The sequence below is a fragment of the Bidens hawaiensis genome, unplaced genomic scaffold (assembly GCF_021521415.1).
Source record: "Bidens hawaiensis isolate Kalapana, Puna unplaced genomic scaffold, B.hawaiensis_p1.1 tig00001179_1, whole genome shotgun sequence".
NCBI classification, from domain to species: domain Eukaryota; kingdom Viridiplantae; phylum Streptophyta; class Magnoliopsida; order Asterales; family Asteraceae; genus Bidens; species Bidens hawaiensis.
In genome coordinates this window covers 3,137,292-3,153,043 of record NW_027491068.1, presented here as the reverse complement: position 1 = coordinate 3,153,043, position 15,752 = coordinate 3,137,292, and the positions used below count along the sequence as shown (strand labels likewise).

Below are 15,752 nucleotides of genomic sequence, written 5' to 3'. Positions count from 1 at the left end.
GCATTATATTCTATTTTATATATATATATATATATATATATATATATATATATATATATATATATATATATATATATATATAACCTGTTTGGTCATTAATGTACTTGCAATTGCAACAATATAAGTGGCCTTTGTTGCTCTTGTTATTATATGTTTCTGAGACAAAATGTTGACTCCATAAATTGGGTCAAATTTTATTATGAATTTGATTAAGTTTCATGTAGTTAATTTGTTTTCCTGACTAGATATTAAATTTGTCGGAAGTTAATCCGGAAACGAGTTAAAAAAAGAAAGTGAAAGGGTTAAAGTGGCAAGTTTAGTTTAATTATTTAAAATTTAATGTTAATAGTTTAGATTTATCTAGAAGTTAGGAGTTAAGTTTATGTTTAGTTGAGTAGGAATAGTATGGTTTGTTTTAGTATAAATAGTTGGTTTAGGCTACCCAATTGGTGTGTCAAGAATTATAATAAAACCAAGATCGAGTTTCGTGTTCTTGGGCCTGATTGCCAACAAAATTTACCTGTAGAGCTTATATTAGTTGTGTAATTATGTATGTTTTTGGCCATGTGGCTGCAGATTCTTGAACTTAAAAGGTCCAACCTTTGACTCCGAAGCAAATGGTAAACGCTTATTAGCTGATCAACCGATAATATAGTCGTTAAATATGGCTCTTGAACTTGTGGGTACGATGTTATTCAAGCCATTCTCACTTTTTAAACTATCTTTTATGGCTTGTGTGAGAGGAACTTTTATAATTATAAACACTTGGGTCGAGTTTCTATCTGCTTTTATCCACTTCAGTGCTAGCATATTTTGGAGATTTGTGGTTTGGACTTTGTGTTTAATTACTTTACCCGCGCGCGCTCTGGCTGCATTACACCGTGAGAAACAGGTGATTAATTAATATCTTTAAATCATTAATAACACTTAACGCCTGTTTGCGGTGCGTGCATATAATGTATATATGTGTGGGCCCTTGGGTGGGCAAAAGTGAAGTTGCACTAATTTTGACATTATTTTACTAATTTTGTGAAAATAGCGTTAAAAGCGGCGGAAGGTTAATCAGGCATCATGTGATGGCGTTGATAGCCGAAAGACAAGGTACATGCACCAATCGGCTGGGGTCCTGGGGTCCAGATGGTTGAGTGTTATGTGCCTTTAGTCCAAGGCTTGATGCAAAACCACTATCGAGCCGGGGGTCTCACTGGAAGCAGCCTCTCTATTTCTATGGAGTAGAGGTAAGGCTGTCTACATCTTACCCTCCTCAGACCCTACCATAGCTTTGCTATTGGTGGGATATACTGAGTACGATGATGATGATGATGATGAAATCATTAATAACACTTAGTTTTAGCAATATTGTAATGTGAAATTGATGGTTAAAAAGACTATATGCAGCTGCAAGCACGGTTATATGAATTAGAAGATAGGCTGGATTCTCTTTCATTGGATAGAAAGGAACTTCAAGAACATATAAGATTTGCTGTTAATGAGCATGATATGGTGGAAATGATGTTAGGGGAACTTGAAGAAGAACATGAAGAAGCAATCCATAAGATTAAACTGTTGGAGACCGAGGTACGATTTTATTATTTTCAGATTTTGGTAGGCCTGCAAACAAACCCAAACCGAACGTTCTGTGAACTGTATGACTGTATGGTTGGAAGTTCACTGATGTCTTTTTTTTAATAAAGGGACGACGAACATGAATACATGTCTCATTCGTTCATTTATGCTCCTGAACATGTGTCTATGTTCGTTCACTTAAATTTGTTTATGTTCGTTAGTTTACGGTTTTTAATGGTTAATATATTTATGTTATCTTTTTAGCTCCACTACAATTTAGTATAGTTTTAATAGCACTTTAGGCCCAACACATTGTTGCTCACGTTTTAATTTTAATTGATTTTAACTTGGTCATGTTCATTCATCTATGTTCAGTTACGTGTGTTCCTTTACGTTCGTGAACTTTTCGTTTATACGGTTAACAATCGAACATAAATGAACACGAACAAGTTCATTTTATTAACAAACGAACACAAACAAGCAAACCTCGTTCAGTTAGTTATTTGTGTTCGACCATTTGTTCGGTTAATGTTATACGAACAAACACGAACATGTTCCATTCGTGCTCGTTTACAAGCTTAGACTTTGGTTATGCGTTCAGTATATTATGGTATATTTCTACATTATTCTGCAGTTGAAAGATCTTAAAGATGAAAACCACCGCCTAAAAGAAGTTAATGGCAAATCACAATGGGACACTGACATTCTAATGCGCAAAGATGTTTCTGATGATGTATACAAGGGTAAATTGGATGCAAATGATTCTGTGAAAAACATCAATGAAAGTATGTATTTGGACAATACTTTTGGGCAAAAACGAGAATTTGCGGTTTCACAAAGCGTTTTTAGTTCAATGTTATCACTATTGGTTGGAATGGTGATATGGGAAGCACAAGAGCCTTGCATGCCACTAGTAACCGCTCTTTTTATGGTGGTCGGGATGTCACTAAAGAGTGTGGTCCAGTTTTTCTCAACCATCAAGAACAAACCTGCTTCTGATGCGGTTGCACTCTTGAGTCTTAATTGGTTCATACTCGGTGCACTCACGTACCCGACATTACCAAAGGTTGCTCATTTATCAGCACCTTTGTTAACCAAATCATTAGGTAACTAAATTGAAAGTATTAATATAATCTTCTGGTTTAGGTTTTAACGTGTTTTACACGGTATATGCAGGATGGATTTGGTGTCAACTTCAGGACCTTATCGGCGTCAACGAAGGTAGTTAAGTTTCTGTTTTGGCCGGTGCAAGCCGTTATTATGTAAGTTGTGATTCTGTAATTTGGGTGAAGGACATGCTATGTTGGTGTATATGTACATGTTTTTGTTATGTGTTGTCTTTATGTGGTGTGAATGTTTGTTGAAACTCTAGGTGCACAATCCACATTGTAAATGCTACCCATGGACCATCAAGTGGTCAAAATCAGGGTATGGCTTAACCCCACATATAGACCATGTGGCCATTAAGTCATTAACTACCCTCTTGATGGATCTACCCAAATGTCAAAAGTTCACTTCTAGTTTTGATAAAGGTGGAAATTATTAAATATCCTTTAATCTATCTTCCATTTTCATTTGGTTATTTTAGTCAAAAATAAGTGTGTAATACAAGCTAAGTATAATATCTTTGTATTTCTAGCTTCTGGCATAATGTTTTTTTCATCCTAATATTAATGAGCCGAGGCATCCTTTAGCTACTCGAGCTCGGCTCTTTATTTTTTTCTGAAGCTTGAGCTGAGCCTAATTCGAGCCTATGTTCTTGGGCTTGCTCGCAGCTTGTATACATAAGTTGAAGATCGAGCTAAATTGACGAAAACAATAACCTTAAAGGAGTCAGAAAGTTGAAGACCGAGCTAAATTGACGAAAACAATAACCTTAAACGAGTCAGAAGTTTGAACAGGGCTTAATATTAGTTAATACATAGTAGTTCAAAGAGAGTAAAAAAAAACCTAAAAATACCCGAAGTTTATTAATACACGAACGAACATTAACAAAAGATTTGTGCTCGTTAAATTAAACGAACGAACAAGAACACATGTTTCGTTCGTTCATTAATGTTCATGAACGTTTGTTTATTTATTTTTGTTTATATTCAATAGAAAATAATTAAATATTATCTTAATGAGTCATCTACTTAAATTCTTTTATATTTGTTAATTTGGGTTATTTAAGTGTTTTCATTTATGTTCGTTTGTGTTCATTTACATTTATTCATATATGTTTATTTATGTTCGTTTAGATTTTAAACAAACGAACATGAACACAAACATGCCCTTGTTCGTATTCGTTCGCTTCGTTTACATGCTTTCATTATTCACAATGATGAATACATCGGTCTCAATCTCTAGGCTTTGCCAATTTTATATGTGTTCGTAAACACATTCCTTTAATGAACGAACACGAACATAAAATCTCGTTCCGGTAAATGCTTGTGAACCATTCATAAACACATTATCTCCTTAACAAACGAACATAAACAAAGCATAATTCATATTCATTTGATTCATTTACATCCCTACTAGTTTATGAAGTGTTATTTATATGTATTTATGTAAGATCCCTCATTTGCTTTTAAAACATTACACACAACAAATACAAAAGTCAACTATTTCCAGTCAACCTCTCGCCGACCATCTAAAACGCGGCCACATATCTATTTACTATTCCACCCTTCACCCCTCTCTTTACAAAACCCAACTACCAGGGCTATTTCCGTCAATTCACCCAAACAGAATCCCACCGTCAAGTCTCAACAACCGGTTGCCGACTACAAAGGTCGTACCGGACCTTCCACGCCACCTACACGTGTCACAATATCATTGGCTACTTTACCCTCTAAATACCTTCACCCATCCTTCCTTCACACCCGTCCCCAAATGTTTTCGATCTTTGTTTCGTTACCGCGGTTTCAGATTCGCTTGGTGCAGGTCAGGAACGGAGTTATCGAACTATTTCGGTTAACATCTGTCCCGCCTTGCATCAAGTGAATCAGAAACCACAGTAAATATATTTGGATGATACCATTCAACATGAGAAAGGTAAATTACGTGTCCCGAGTAAATCAGGTGATGCCAGCGTTTTATTAATTATTTGTTGCTTCAATTTATTTATTGATTTTTGCTTTGTATTGTGGATATTTAATTATTTATTACTAGTAATGAATTAAGCAAATTGATCAAAAATTGCATAATCACAAAGAAAGAAAAAATTTATACAGCAAAATTGCAGGCTACAAGATGTATGTAACAAATAATAAATTCAAACCTGTGAAAATATTTTAATTTGATGTATTGAAACTGTAATATTTGTTCATATGGAATATGCACTATTTGTCACCAACAACAGATACCAAATCTCCATCACCAGACCCGTGTTCGTCGAAAATCAAGTCATCGGTGCTCCTGATCGCGGCGTGTACCATCACAATAACCGCCCCAACGGCTATTGTTACCAGTAGAATCACTCCAACATCGGTACAAGCCAATGCGAAGACCGTTACAAAGGTTAGAGCCAAAAGCACAAGGCGATCATCCACCACTTGGTTGTAGATCATTACAGGAGTGTGTGGATCGCGGAAGAAGTAAAGGAAGAACCAGCCGACGAATACGATTAAAAACGTGATCATGGAAGTCGGTTTATAGATCAGGCTGAGGAAGAGTATGAGGAGGATTGCCATCGCGTAATTTACCCGGAAATAGTTTAGGTTACCTTCGATTCGACGCTTGGCGTCATCGTTGCTTAGTGGTCGAGCAATTGCGGCATAATCGAAAAACTCCCGCCATAAACGACGCCTGGCGATAAAATTCTCGGTGTGGTACCTGGCACGAGCGATGAATGTCTTCGGTGATGGTTGGTCAGTGGGGATTGTGCCGTAACCAACGGGTTTAATCTTTGACATCGTTTGATCAGTAACAAAGAAATAATGTAAATTACAGAAGTATTTAGGAGTATGTCAGTTTGCCGTTCAATAAATCTCGAAAAGTGGATGACGGTAGTGAGGTTATAAAAAGGTAACATGGGAGTATGGGATCATTGTAGAAGTATCAAAAATTAAGGATTCAAGCTTTTGGCAATGATTATTCACAAAATCAAACTAGCTTAAATTCAATTTACTATAAAAAATGGTAAATATTAGACCTTTGATTGATTGAATGTGGTATAAATTTGGAAGTGGTTGTTTAATCCACCTTTTTTGGTTTGGAGTGTGTTCAACGAACAAGTGTTTGGCTGACATTTTTATTAATTCACATATCATCAACTGTAGTGAAAAATGTTTTAAAAAAGAAGATTTTAAAAGATTTTGTCTAATATTATTAATTATACAGTTTGCCCAATTCTATGAACAATGTCTACGTTTGATCAACCATTAACATATTATGCCATTGATGATGAGTCAAGAAACATTGAAGTACATTTTGTTAATATTTTCTTTAACATAAGACACAAATACTTGAACCACCTTATTATAAAAAAAACAACCTTAAAGTAGCTCCTTGTTTGTCACACACAAACCACATCTACACAAGCAGCACGTATTTATCAAAATTCATATACATATACGCGTTTATTATTTACATATATCCACGAATACACGACCTTCATTTTGGTTTATGTTAATTAACTTTTTGCCTTACTGTCATCATAGGAGTCTGTTTCCAGTATATCCGACCTCCATTGATTTCTTTTATATCTTTTGGTTTATAAACCTCATTCCTTTTGGTCTTTTGTGAAGCCGGGGGCCATTGTCCACATGTGATTGCCATATCTTTATAGTTCCTTAGCCCTTCAAGGGTTTCAATTATGGCTGGCATCTTTGGCCTGTCTTTAGGATTCAAGCTCACACAATATAATGCCAATAGGGCCAACTCCTTGGCCCCTCTAACCGAATATTGACCTCCCAACCTAGGGTCGATTACTGCACGAACTCTTCTGCTACTTGTTAGGTATGGCTTGGCCCAATCCACAAGATTTTGCTCACTTTTCGGCCTGTTTTTATCCATTGCTCTTCTTCCGGTTAATAGTTCTAGCAACACCACTCCAAAGCTATAAATGTCACTCTTTGTTGTCAAGTGTCCTACAATTAATAAGTTTATTGATTATAATTATCGGTAGGTTGAAAGATTAATCCATATGTGCCTACGCCAAAGCCATATGTGAATTATGAGTTATATATACCAGTGTTCACATATTCTGGGGCTGCATATCCATATGTGCCCATGACTCTAGTCGTGACATGAGTGTTTGATCCTTCTGGACCCATTTTTGCCAGTCCAAAATCAGATAACTTGGCATTAAACTCCTGTTAATATTGTAAATAAGGTAAACAAATTTCGAATTAAAAAAAAGGAAAAAGATTGATATTGATAGGCCTGATACATACAGAATCAAGTAAGATGTTTGATGTTTTGAAATCGCGATATATGACAGGGCTTTCGGCACCATGCAAGAACGCAAGACCTTTGGCCGCTCCTATTGCAATTTTTATTCTGATACCCCATGGTAGACAAACCGAGATTCCTATGAATATACAAACAACCATTAGCTTACAAGAAAAATGAAAAAAAGAAAAAGAAAATGATAATATATAAACTCACTCTTGAACAAATGATTTTCCAAGCTTCCTCGAGCCATAAATTCATATACAAGAAGTCTCTCTTCTTCTTCACAACAATAGCCGATCAATTTGACCAAATTTGGGTGCTTAAGTTGACCAAGAAATATCACCTCCGCCTTCAATTATATCATTCGTCGGTTAACACTTTTGCAAAGTTGTTTCAAATAATATCATCTCAAAGGTGTCTCTTTTGAAAAGTACTAACTTATTTACGTTTTATCATTAATAGTTGTTAGCTTTATTGTTGGGTTAAAGGATTTTAATAATCCTAAGTTTCACCATTTCGCTATTGGTCGAGATTAATTAACTCAGAAAGTGTTTATCAAAAGTCACAACTTTAAACGTATTTTTCTCCAGCAATCTCTTACTAACTTAGAAATAACCCATTAGCTTTTTGATGATGTGAAAAATATGTAGAGGACTGTTGGACAAAAATACGTTCAAAGTTTAGGACTCTCTGTAAATATTTTTTGAGTTGGAATTAATCTCAGTCATTAGGTGAAAGTTGATATTATTAAAATCCAATAACCCCTTTATTATTATAAGTTATATATAAAAATTATAAAAACATCTTGATTGTAGTTATTCAATATTCATGAATACAATTGTATGGTTGTTTTGAATTCTTTTACCAACATTCTTATATGAAACAAAGAAAATAAACCAATAAATTGTATAGATAATGAAAAGAAAGAGAAGCTTACAAGCCACTCACGATGACCTTGCAACCCTTCAATATCAAGAAGCTTAACCGCAACAGGTTGAGCCTTCAAACCAGGCCTCATGTTCTCATCCACATAACCCTTATGCACCTTACCGAACCCGCCTTCACCCAACAATAAACTACTCGAAAAACCCTGAGTTATACCTTGCAACTCGCTTAACTTAAAGTCAATCAACTCGGGTCCAAAAGTTTGTGCTATGTCTTCATTAATGCGCATAGAAGACGAGCGACTAAGGTCCGAGAAAGACATGCGCCTAAACGAGGGGCATGGTGCTACGTTCTTTGAAAACTCGGACCTTGTTGGCCTACACCGGCTAAAGTTGCAAAAGACCTTGTTTTCGGCGGAACAACAGTAGGGTTTCCAAGGTTTTTTTGAGTCTTTTTTCATGATTATTGATGGGAGTGGTTAGTGAGATATGATGGTCACCAAAGGTGGTGATGGTGTATAAGTATTGATGCAAATGTTGAAGGCTGAATAGGTTAGAGGAAATGCAACCACTCCACAACCACTCTACTAAAACAAGGTGGTTTGTTTTAATCTTTATTAAGGGAGTATTGTTTATGCTACTAGATTTTGTCATTTAGGTGTTAGTCTTCATGCTATTTGGTATGTTTCTACATGTTGGACCACTTATGGAGAAAACCCTCTTTGGTAGCCAATATATTTATACACCCTAAGTAGCAAAAATTCATATTGTAATCTTGGTTTGAAATAATACCCAACTATATATTATTTTATTAATGAGTATAATTATAGAGTATTAACCATTGAAACATTACGATATATTCACCGTCAAACTAAAGTAACAGTAACTTAATAAGCACGATACTCATTTGTACACATGTATACAGGTTACCGGTGCTTCCTTGCAACTCTATATAAGGTGACAAATATAACGAATATTTAATGTTTTTAAAATGTTAGGCAAATGTTCATATAATCATATGCTATTATCTATCAAGGTTACAAATTGTTCATACAATTATTTCTTTTTTTAAGCAGCAATTTATAAGTTTTTCTAACAATAAATGTACCATCATATTTAAATACACTTTACAAAATTTGAATCCTCGGTTTTTTTTTTTTTTTTGGAGAATATCACTTAACCATCAGGATGTCTCCTGGGTCATCGTAGAATTATATGAAAATTTGGTTTAATAAATTGCGATTAACTTGAGGCAGTTACAAATATTTGAATTAATTTGATATTTTATATTATCCAAGTGTTATTGTGAAGTACATATTTTTTTAAAGGCTGAATTCATTATTAAAAAAAAGGGTAAGAGCATCTTGTAAACAAGAGCTCAAAAAGAGAGTCCAACTTACGAAGCGAAAGAACAACAAAAAACAACAAAGTAAATGAGAAAATTTACAAAGTTATATACGCCAATCTTTTCAGAGTAAACTTAACATTTTGCTCTTATATTTCGCCCATAAAAATGGTGTATGTTTTAGTTTATCTTTAATTTGGAAGAAATTAACTAATTATTACTTGATGATCATTTAACCTTCTGTAGTTCTGTATATTTTAGTTTATCTTTTGAGAAGTGTAAGAGATATTTTAGGTGAGTGTGGCAATTAAATAAACGTAAAACAATAAGATAGTTTATATGGGTTGGATACCAAATACATTTGCCTCTATAACCACCATAGATGTTGTTTAGCACACTTTTCAAACTTGTGGGATGCTTTTGAAATAAAAAATTCTTGAAACTAAATGTATTAATTTTAGTAAAAATCATCCTCAAAAGATAGCAAACTTTTCGTTTTTGGTATTTAAATAAGTTCATCGGTGACACCATCAAGTAGACCAAATAATATTACATATTTTTATCAAGAGTTGTGCATAGTAAAGTTGTGCATGGTGGAATCATCAAGAGTTTGGAAATGAAGTTTGATTTATCCCATCGTCAGAAAGCGATGTTTGAGTGTCTTCGGACTCCTTGGGCTCAAGATTTCTTAAGTGTTCTCCCCATTGAATGATTGGGCCAACATATGTTGGCTTTGGAGTACCGGGCCATCCTGAAGTATCGATTAATGATCCCTTTGTTTCTGGTAGATGAGCCGTGCCCGGTTTGCCGTAAGGTTTGTTTGGATTCTTTTGGTGAGCATGCGGTTCACTGCAAAGAGTTGCCTGGGTTTAAGTACATACATGATTTGGTGAGGGATGTTCTATGCGATGTTTTTAAAAGAGCCAGAATTTCGGCTAAAAAGGAAGCCCCCGTAAATTTTCTTATGGATCCTCAAAAAGGAAGATCTACATTACGACCGACCGATATTCTTATTTTTGGATGGGTAGGGGGAAAACCCGTTTGTGTCGACCTCACAGGAGTGTCCCCTCTTGTTGGGATTAGGGACAATGGGTTTGTAGCAGGCCAGACAGCATTGAAGGCGGCATCGGGCAAGGTTTCTAAACATGAGAGAGCTTGTTTGGAGAATCAACACGTGTTTATCCCCTTTACATTTGACACTTTTGGTTTCTTAGCTCCAGATGCTGTGGACCTTTTGAATAGGGTTCAGAAAGTTGTGTATAGTAACGTATCGGCCCATAAGAATCGAAACTTTATTTTTAGTAGGATTGGGTTTGCTATCTAAAAGGGGGTTGCGGGGCAGCTTGTTGCCCGCTTACCTGCCACTTCATTTTAAATCGTTTGGATGTTTCTATGATATTTAAGGATCAACACATATTTTTATTTAAAGAAAATTGTCATATGCCTCCCTGAGTAATATCAGCGCGAGATGGATTGACCATTGAAAACTTTTTTGCGCATGTTGTGCCATTGTATATCTTCGGCGGGATTTTTGGCTCCTTCTATTAGTTAAACTACCGTTGACCCGTTCAAATTTGGCGATTTTACTATACTACCCTTGTATCATTATTATAACCTACCCTATTTCCCTCTCTTTCCCCGTATTATTCCATCGCAGCGATTGTATATCTCCGGCGATCGTCTTCTTCATCCATCGAATTAACACCGGATGTCTCAATCCAAGTCAAGTCAATACTCTTTGGGGTCACCTTCCAAGCCTTCCCGTGTAGACGACTCTTGTGTGAGATGCCCATGTGGTGCAGGGACATGTTACCCGATATCCAGGACCGATGTAAACCCGGGTCGTCGATTCTTGTGCTGTGTAAGTGTTTAATTACTCATGAATTAGGGTTCTTGTATGTTAATCGATGTTGATTCCTTTAATTTGGCTTAGGTCAATTTTAGGGGTAATTGATTTTGTTAAATGTGATATTGATGTTATAGTTGGTTAGGTTGTTTGTTTATTGATATATTAAGTCCATTACAGAAGGGGAGTTGTGGATGGCTAAAATAGGCTGATAATCCCACATGCCCTAGTTGTGAAAAGGTAATTCAAGCAATGGTGAAGATGATGAACAAGAAATATGAGTATGCAAGAATGAAAAATAAAGAAGTAGCAAGCTTGAAGATGTTACTAGAAATTAATTGGTTGTGGTTCTTTGTTTATGTTTGTGTTTATTGATTAGTTGTTAACATTGTATTTGTGGTATGGGATAATGTAATCTTTGTTGTTATTCTAGTTAATGGGTTAAATGTTTAGAGTTTCTTGTTTCATCTATTTACTTTAAATTTCTGTTCCACATTATCAGTCATGTTGCAACTATGATGAAACTGAGAAGGAGGAAATTAAGAATGTTGAATTTGGGAAGAATGTAGTGCAGTTTGACAATGAAGCAAGTCAATTGGAAGACAATGAGTGTCAATTGGGAGAAGATGAGTTGATGGCTTATTTGTTGCAAAAAGATGAATTATTTAGACCGAGTGAAGAACATGAAATGGATCCTGGTGATGATTATGAACCTGAGGTTGTGAAGGCAGCTTTCGACTACACCAGTGAGCCGGAGGAAGATTACTATCATGATCCATATGAAGACGATCCAGTGTGGGACTCTGACTGGTCAAATGATGATTGTCATTGAAAGTAGAATTGTACTTGGTTTCTAGTATTGTTTGTATTTGAATTGTAATGTAATGTGTTACTTTAATTTAACATGATTAAATGTATTGTAATGTTTGCATTTCAAGACTAAATCCTACAAGTTTTAAAATGCCTTAAACATAGACTGTCAAAATACCTACAAACCATCATATCCCAAATAACATACATGCTACAAGTCTTAAATTGTGTCAAACACAAACCATATCCCAAATTTCATATACATGCTACAAGTCTTAAATTATCTCAAACACAAACCATCATAACACACACATGGTACCAGCTTTAAATTGTTAACCATATCACTATCATACATGTCATCATAATCCTCTTCATCACCCTCACTAGAACTCACTTCATCAACACTCACTTCATGAACATTTTGACCACTCACTTAAACACTTTCAAAACAAGGTACAAATCCAGAATCATATACCACAATTTCACTATCACTAGTTCTGCCATGTTCTACAAAAATCTTAACAATGTGACTACCTACACCATCACTACCTCTAACCATAGCACAAACATCTTGAAAATGATAATCTTCAATCAATGGATTTAGACCCAAGTCCAAACAGACACGCGGATGTTTGTAATGAAAAGAACAAACTGTACCACAACCGTATTGTAACTTACAAACTATTCCAACCAACAAACTTTTACAAAATTTTGAAACATTAACTTCATCAACATAACTTATCTTTCCTCCTTCGTAACTTCTTACTGGCTCGGTGGTGAACAATCCTCCATGGAAAAGCTTTATAGTGAACACTGAATAATTATCACCTATAACAACCAACATTTGTTCAGCCCGTTAACAACATAGAAGCATAAACCAAAACATAGTAAATAGTAAAACCTTACCATACAAGTCACTCGGGTCACAATACTCATTTTCGGGCCTGATAGAATACGAGCTGACCGCCATTGTAAGTTCCAATCACTTTCACGGAAACAACCTTGTAGTCTGATCGACAAAATTACGGGGGTGCAAGGATATAATTTGGGTGAGAATTGGAATTGTGATGCCCAAAATAACCTAATTTGAGGGTTATAATCGATCAGGGAGGTGAATCGTGTACAATGACAACTTTACCCCTCACCATAAGCAATCAACGGTAGTTTGACTAACGAAAGGAGCCAAAAAATCCCGCCTGAGATATACAATGGCACAACATGTGTAAAAAAGTTTTCAATGGTCAGTCCATCTCCCGTCGATATTACCCAGAGAAGCAAATGACAATTTTCTCTTTTATTTATTGTTATTCTCTTGTTTTCACTAGCCAAATGCCCGCGCGATGCGGCGGTGTACACATGTAAAAACCGCATCGAACGATAGCCTCCTTGCAATGGTATGCATGTAATATGCATTGGACTCTTAACCGGTGCCGGTAAGTGTGTCACATAATGCGTGTGTGTGCGCAATTTGGTGACGGTACGCGCCATAACGAGTGTGGGGATGAGGTTTCCGAGGATATAGATTAAGAAGTCCAGGGGAAGATATTAGACAAATAATCAAATAATCGACCCGACACCATTTTAACCCGAGTTTCTATTCTAACTTGGCCTCTTTTGGTTCTTAACCATCCGGTCCTGAATATAACCAAATTAATCTTTTTTTATCGATCCATTTCGACCATAACCCATTATGACCCATGACCCGAACTTGCATGATCCGACCCATTTTCGGTCATAACCGGCTATCACGTAGCATGTTATTTTTCAAAAATTAAGGAACTATAGCAATACCATACTCAAATTAAAGAGAATAAAATACTCGTTTTTATGGTGTAATGTTTTAAAAAAAATATTAACATGTAAAAAAGTTATAGTCGTTTTAATATTGTGGGGATAGTTGATTTACAATAAGGGGGTAATATGTAACTGTTCATCAAATTAACAAAAAATTGACCTGAGTTGAAAGACAATAGTTGTAATTATTCCAAATTTTATGCAATGTAGATTGTACCTAAATCAATCAAGGTTATATAGATATAGATAAGAATTGTTACAGCTTACACTTTATCTACTTTTAAATATTTTATGAACGTTAACATTCCTTCCTTTGAAACTGATTTCAAAATTTAGTTATTTCATTTGAAAGCAATGAATATAACTAATCCGTATGATTTTGAACATTAAATATAAGATCAATATAAAATTCATAGGGATATACAGAGAAAATAATGAATACGGTTATTTTTCTTCGTAGTGTGATATACTTCTACGTATATGTCTCTAACACCTTAGATTTAAATGAGTACTCGATATCATGTAAGAAATAATATATAATAATATATATTTATATATGGTCATTATAATCATTTATATTATAATAGATCAAAATATTAACTATACCTTATTATATATTAGTTTGGTAATTGTTGATGGGACATATTACCTATAATTAACTAATAAAGGGTTTCCCTTGGGTGTATATATATATATATATATATATATATATATATATAGAGAGAGAGAGAGAGAGAGAGAGAGAATAATATCATAACCTAATTTCACACACATACAATTTTGTGTGCCCCCTCTCTCCTAAACCGGGTTCCTCTCAAGAACCGTAACACCATCTTTAACTATACATCCTAAAGGGAACTCGATCAAGCTGACAACTATGTCGTCTACATTCATACTCTGCTGCGATTACTACTCTCCATGCTCATAGGTTTAATATTTATTGTGTTTTCTATTGCTTACATGAAGAACTGATCAACATGTGGTATCAGAGAGATGTTGATTGATCAGTTCTTCATGTTTTCCCTAATACTGGAATTAAAATCGAAAAACATGAATTTTGAATAAAACCCTAATTTTTTCGGTTTCTTTTTTTCATGTTTTATTACGAAAACAATATATGAAACTGTTTAAAATCGCTACAATTCATATTTAAAACTCTAATATATTCGAAATCTCTTAAAAAATATGTTTAAGATTTCGATTTCAAAGAAAACTAACTAAAGATTTCTTCGAAGATGTTCTTCATGTTCGCATAAATTCGAAGAATCATCCTTATTTTGGATGAATCGTAAGATTAAAATGTGTTGTTTCCAATTTTGATTGATTTTACCTATTAAATATTTATTTTTGAAACATGATATAGTTTATTTCGAAATCTTAGATAAATATAACTAAATCATATTAATTAGGAAACATAATAATCCATAAAATTTTGAATTTTTCAATCCTTATCACAAATACTAAGTTTGCATATGGTTTTCGAAATAATTATAATAATAATAAGACGATTTAAGAGAACTCACGTTATATTCACCTAAAATTTTCTTTTTTTATTATTATTTTGAGAAATGGAACTTAATTTTAACAGAACAAATTCTATGTTCCATAAAGTTCTTAAAGGGTACTCAAGTTTAATATCAAGAAACCCCTATTTTTCATGAACTAAACTTTCGTGAACGTAACTCATGCAAAATATTATTGTGAACTATTATTGTGAACCAAAATTTTTTTCCAGGACTCCACCCCAAACCTCACAAACCCAGCGAACTTATCGTCGAGTTCGATTCACACTAACAAGTGGTTTGCTATTAATTAATTAAATGTTTTGTAAACCCTTAAATCTTATAATTCTTTTTTTACAAAACATGAAAAAGCTTGACTTGAATGAAATTTTGATGTATCACTTCTGCCCAAAGGTGATGTGTTACATTACCACATAATTCAAGTTTAATTGAAAGCTTTTGTTAGTTTTTGCATAACATGATACAAATGTCTCACTTCTACCCAAAGGTGATGTATTACATTTTTATCAAGCAAAACTAGCCCATGCATAATTAAAATAATTGTCACACTTCTGCCCAAGGTGATATGTTACAATTGTTTTGCACACATACTAAAATAAATT

General features: G+C 34.5%; 2 protein-coding genes and 1 pseudogene across 3 annotated transcripts; 1 reads left to right on the top strand and 2 right to left on the bottom strand.

The window, feature by feature from the left end:
• Positions 1–483: 483 nt before the first annotated feature.
• On the top strand, positions 484–3,120 carry LOC143562793 (uncharacterized). Of its 2 annotated transcripts, none has more exons than XM_077050502.1 (4): positions 484–892; positions 1,399–1,578; positions 2,201–2,672; positions 2,743–3,120. In XM_077050502.1, the coding sequence occupies exons 1-4, from the start codon at positions 665–667 to the stop codon at positions 2,793–2,795; spliced, it is 933 nt and encodes a 310-aa protein (XP_076906617.1). In that variant the 5' UTR covers positions 484–664; the 3' UTR covers positions 2,796–3,120. The 2 variants fall into 2 exon arrangements, with proteins under 2 accessions (XP_076906617.1, XP_076906620.1); XM_077050505.1 differs by having other exon boundaries at positions 803–892; positions 1,388–1,578.
• A 1,655-nt stretch (positions 3,121–4,775) lies between these two features.
• Positions 4,776–5,534, bottom strand: LOC143562782 (PRA1 family protein E pseudogene; annotated as a pseudogene).
• Positions 5,535–6,000: 466 nt separating this feature from the next.
• On the bottom strand, positions 6,001–8,410 carry LOC143563368 (putative serine/threonine-protein kinase PBL15). Its single transcript, XM_077050926.1, has 5 exons — positions 7,886–8,410; positions 7,162–7,297; positions 6,948–7,084; positions 6,743–6,866; positions 6,001–6,641 (listed from the first exon to the last, which is right to left on the bottom strand). The coding sequence occupies exons 1-5, from the start codon at positions 8,291–8,293 to the stop codon at positions 6,181–6,183; spliced, it is 1,266 nt and encodes a 421-aa protein (XP_076907041.1). The 5' UTR covers positions 8,294–8,410; the 3' UTR covers positions 6,001–6,180.
• Positions 8,411–15,752: the final 7,342 nt, after the last annotated feature.

Excerpts from the sequence above, each read along its gene's own strand:
- LOC143562793 (XM_077050502.1), top strand. The coding sequence starts at position 665 with ATGGCTCTTGAACTTGTGGGTACGATGTTATTCAAGCCATTCTCACTT. Across the intron at positions 893-1,398 it reads CATTACACCGTGAGAAACAG|CTGCAAGCACGGTTATATGA; the intron begins GTGATTAATTAA and ends GACTATATGCAG. Across the intron at positions 2,673-2,742 it reads TTTGTTAACCAAATCATTAG|GATGGATTTGGTGTCAACTT; the intron begins GTAACTAAATTG and ends CGGTATATGCAG.
- LOC143563368 (XM_077050926.1), bottom strand. The coding sequence starts at position 8,293 with ATGAAAAAAGACTCAAAAAAACCTTGGAAACCCTACTGTTGTTCCGCC. Across the intron at positions 7,085-7,161 it reads GGAAAATCATTTGTTCAAGA|GAATCTCGGTTTGTCTACCA; the intron begins GTGAGTTTATAT and ends GTATATTCATAG. Across the intron at positions 6,867-6,947 it reads CAAACATCTTACTTGATTCT|GAGTTTAATGCCAAGTTATC; the intron begins GTATGTATCAGG and ends CAATATTAACAG.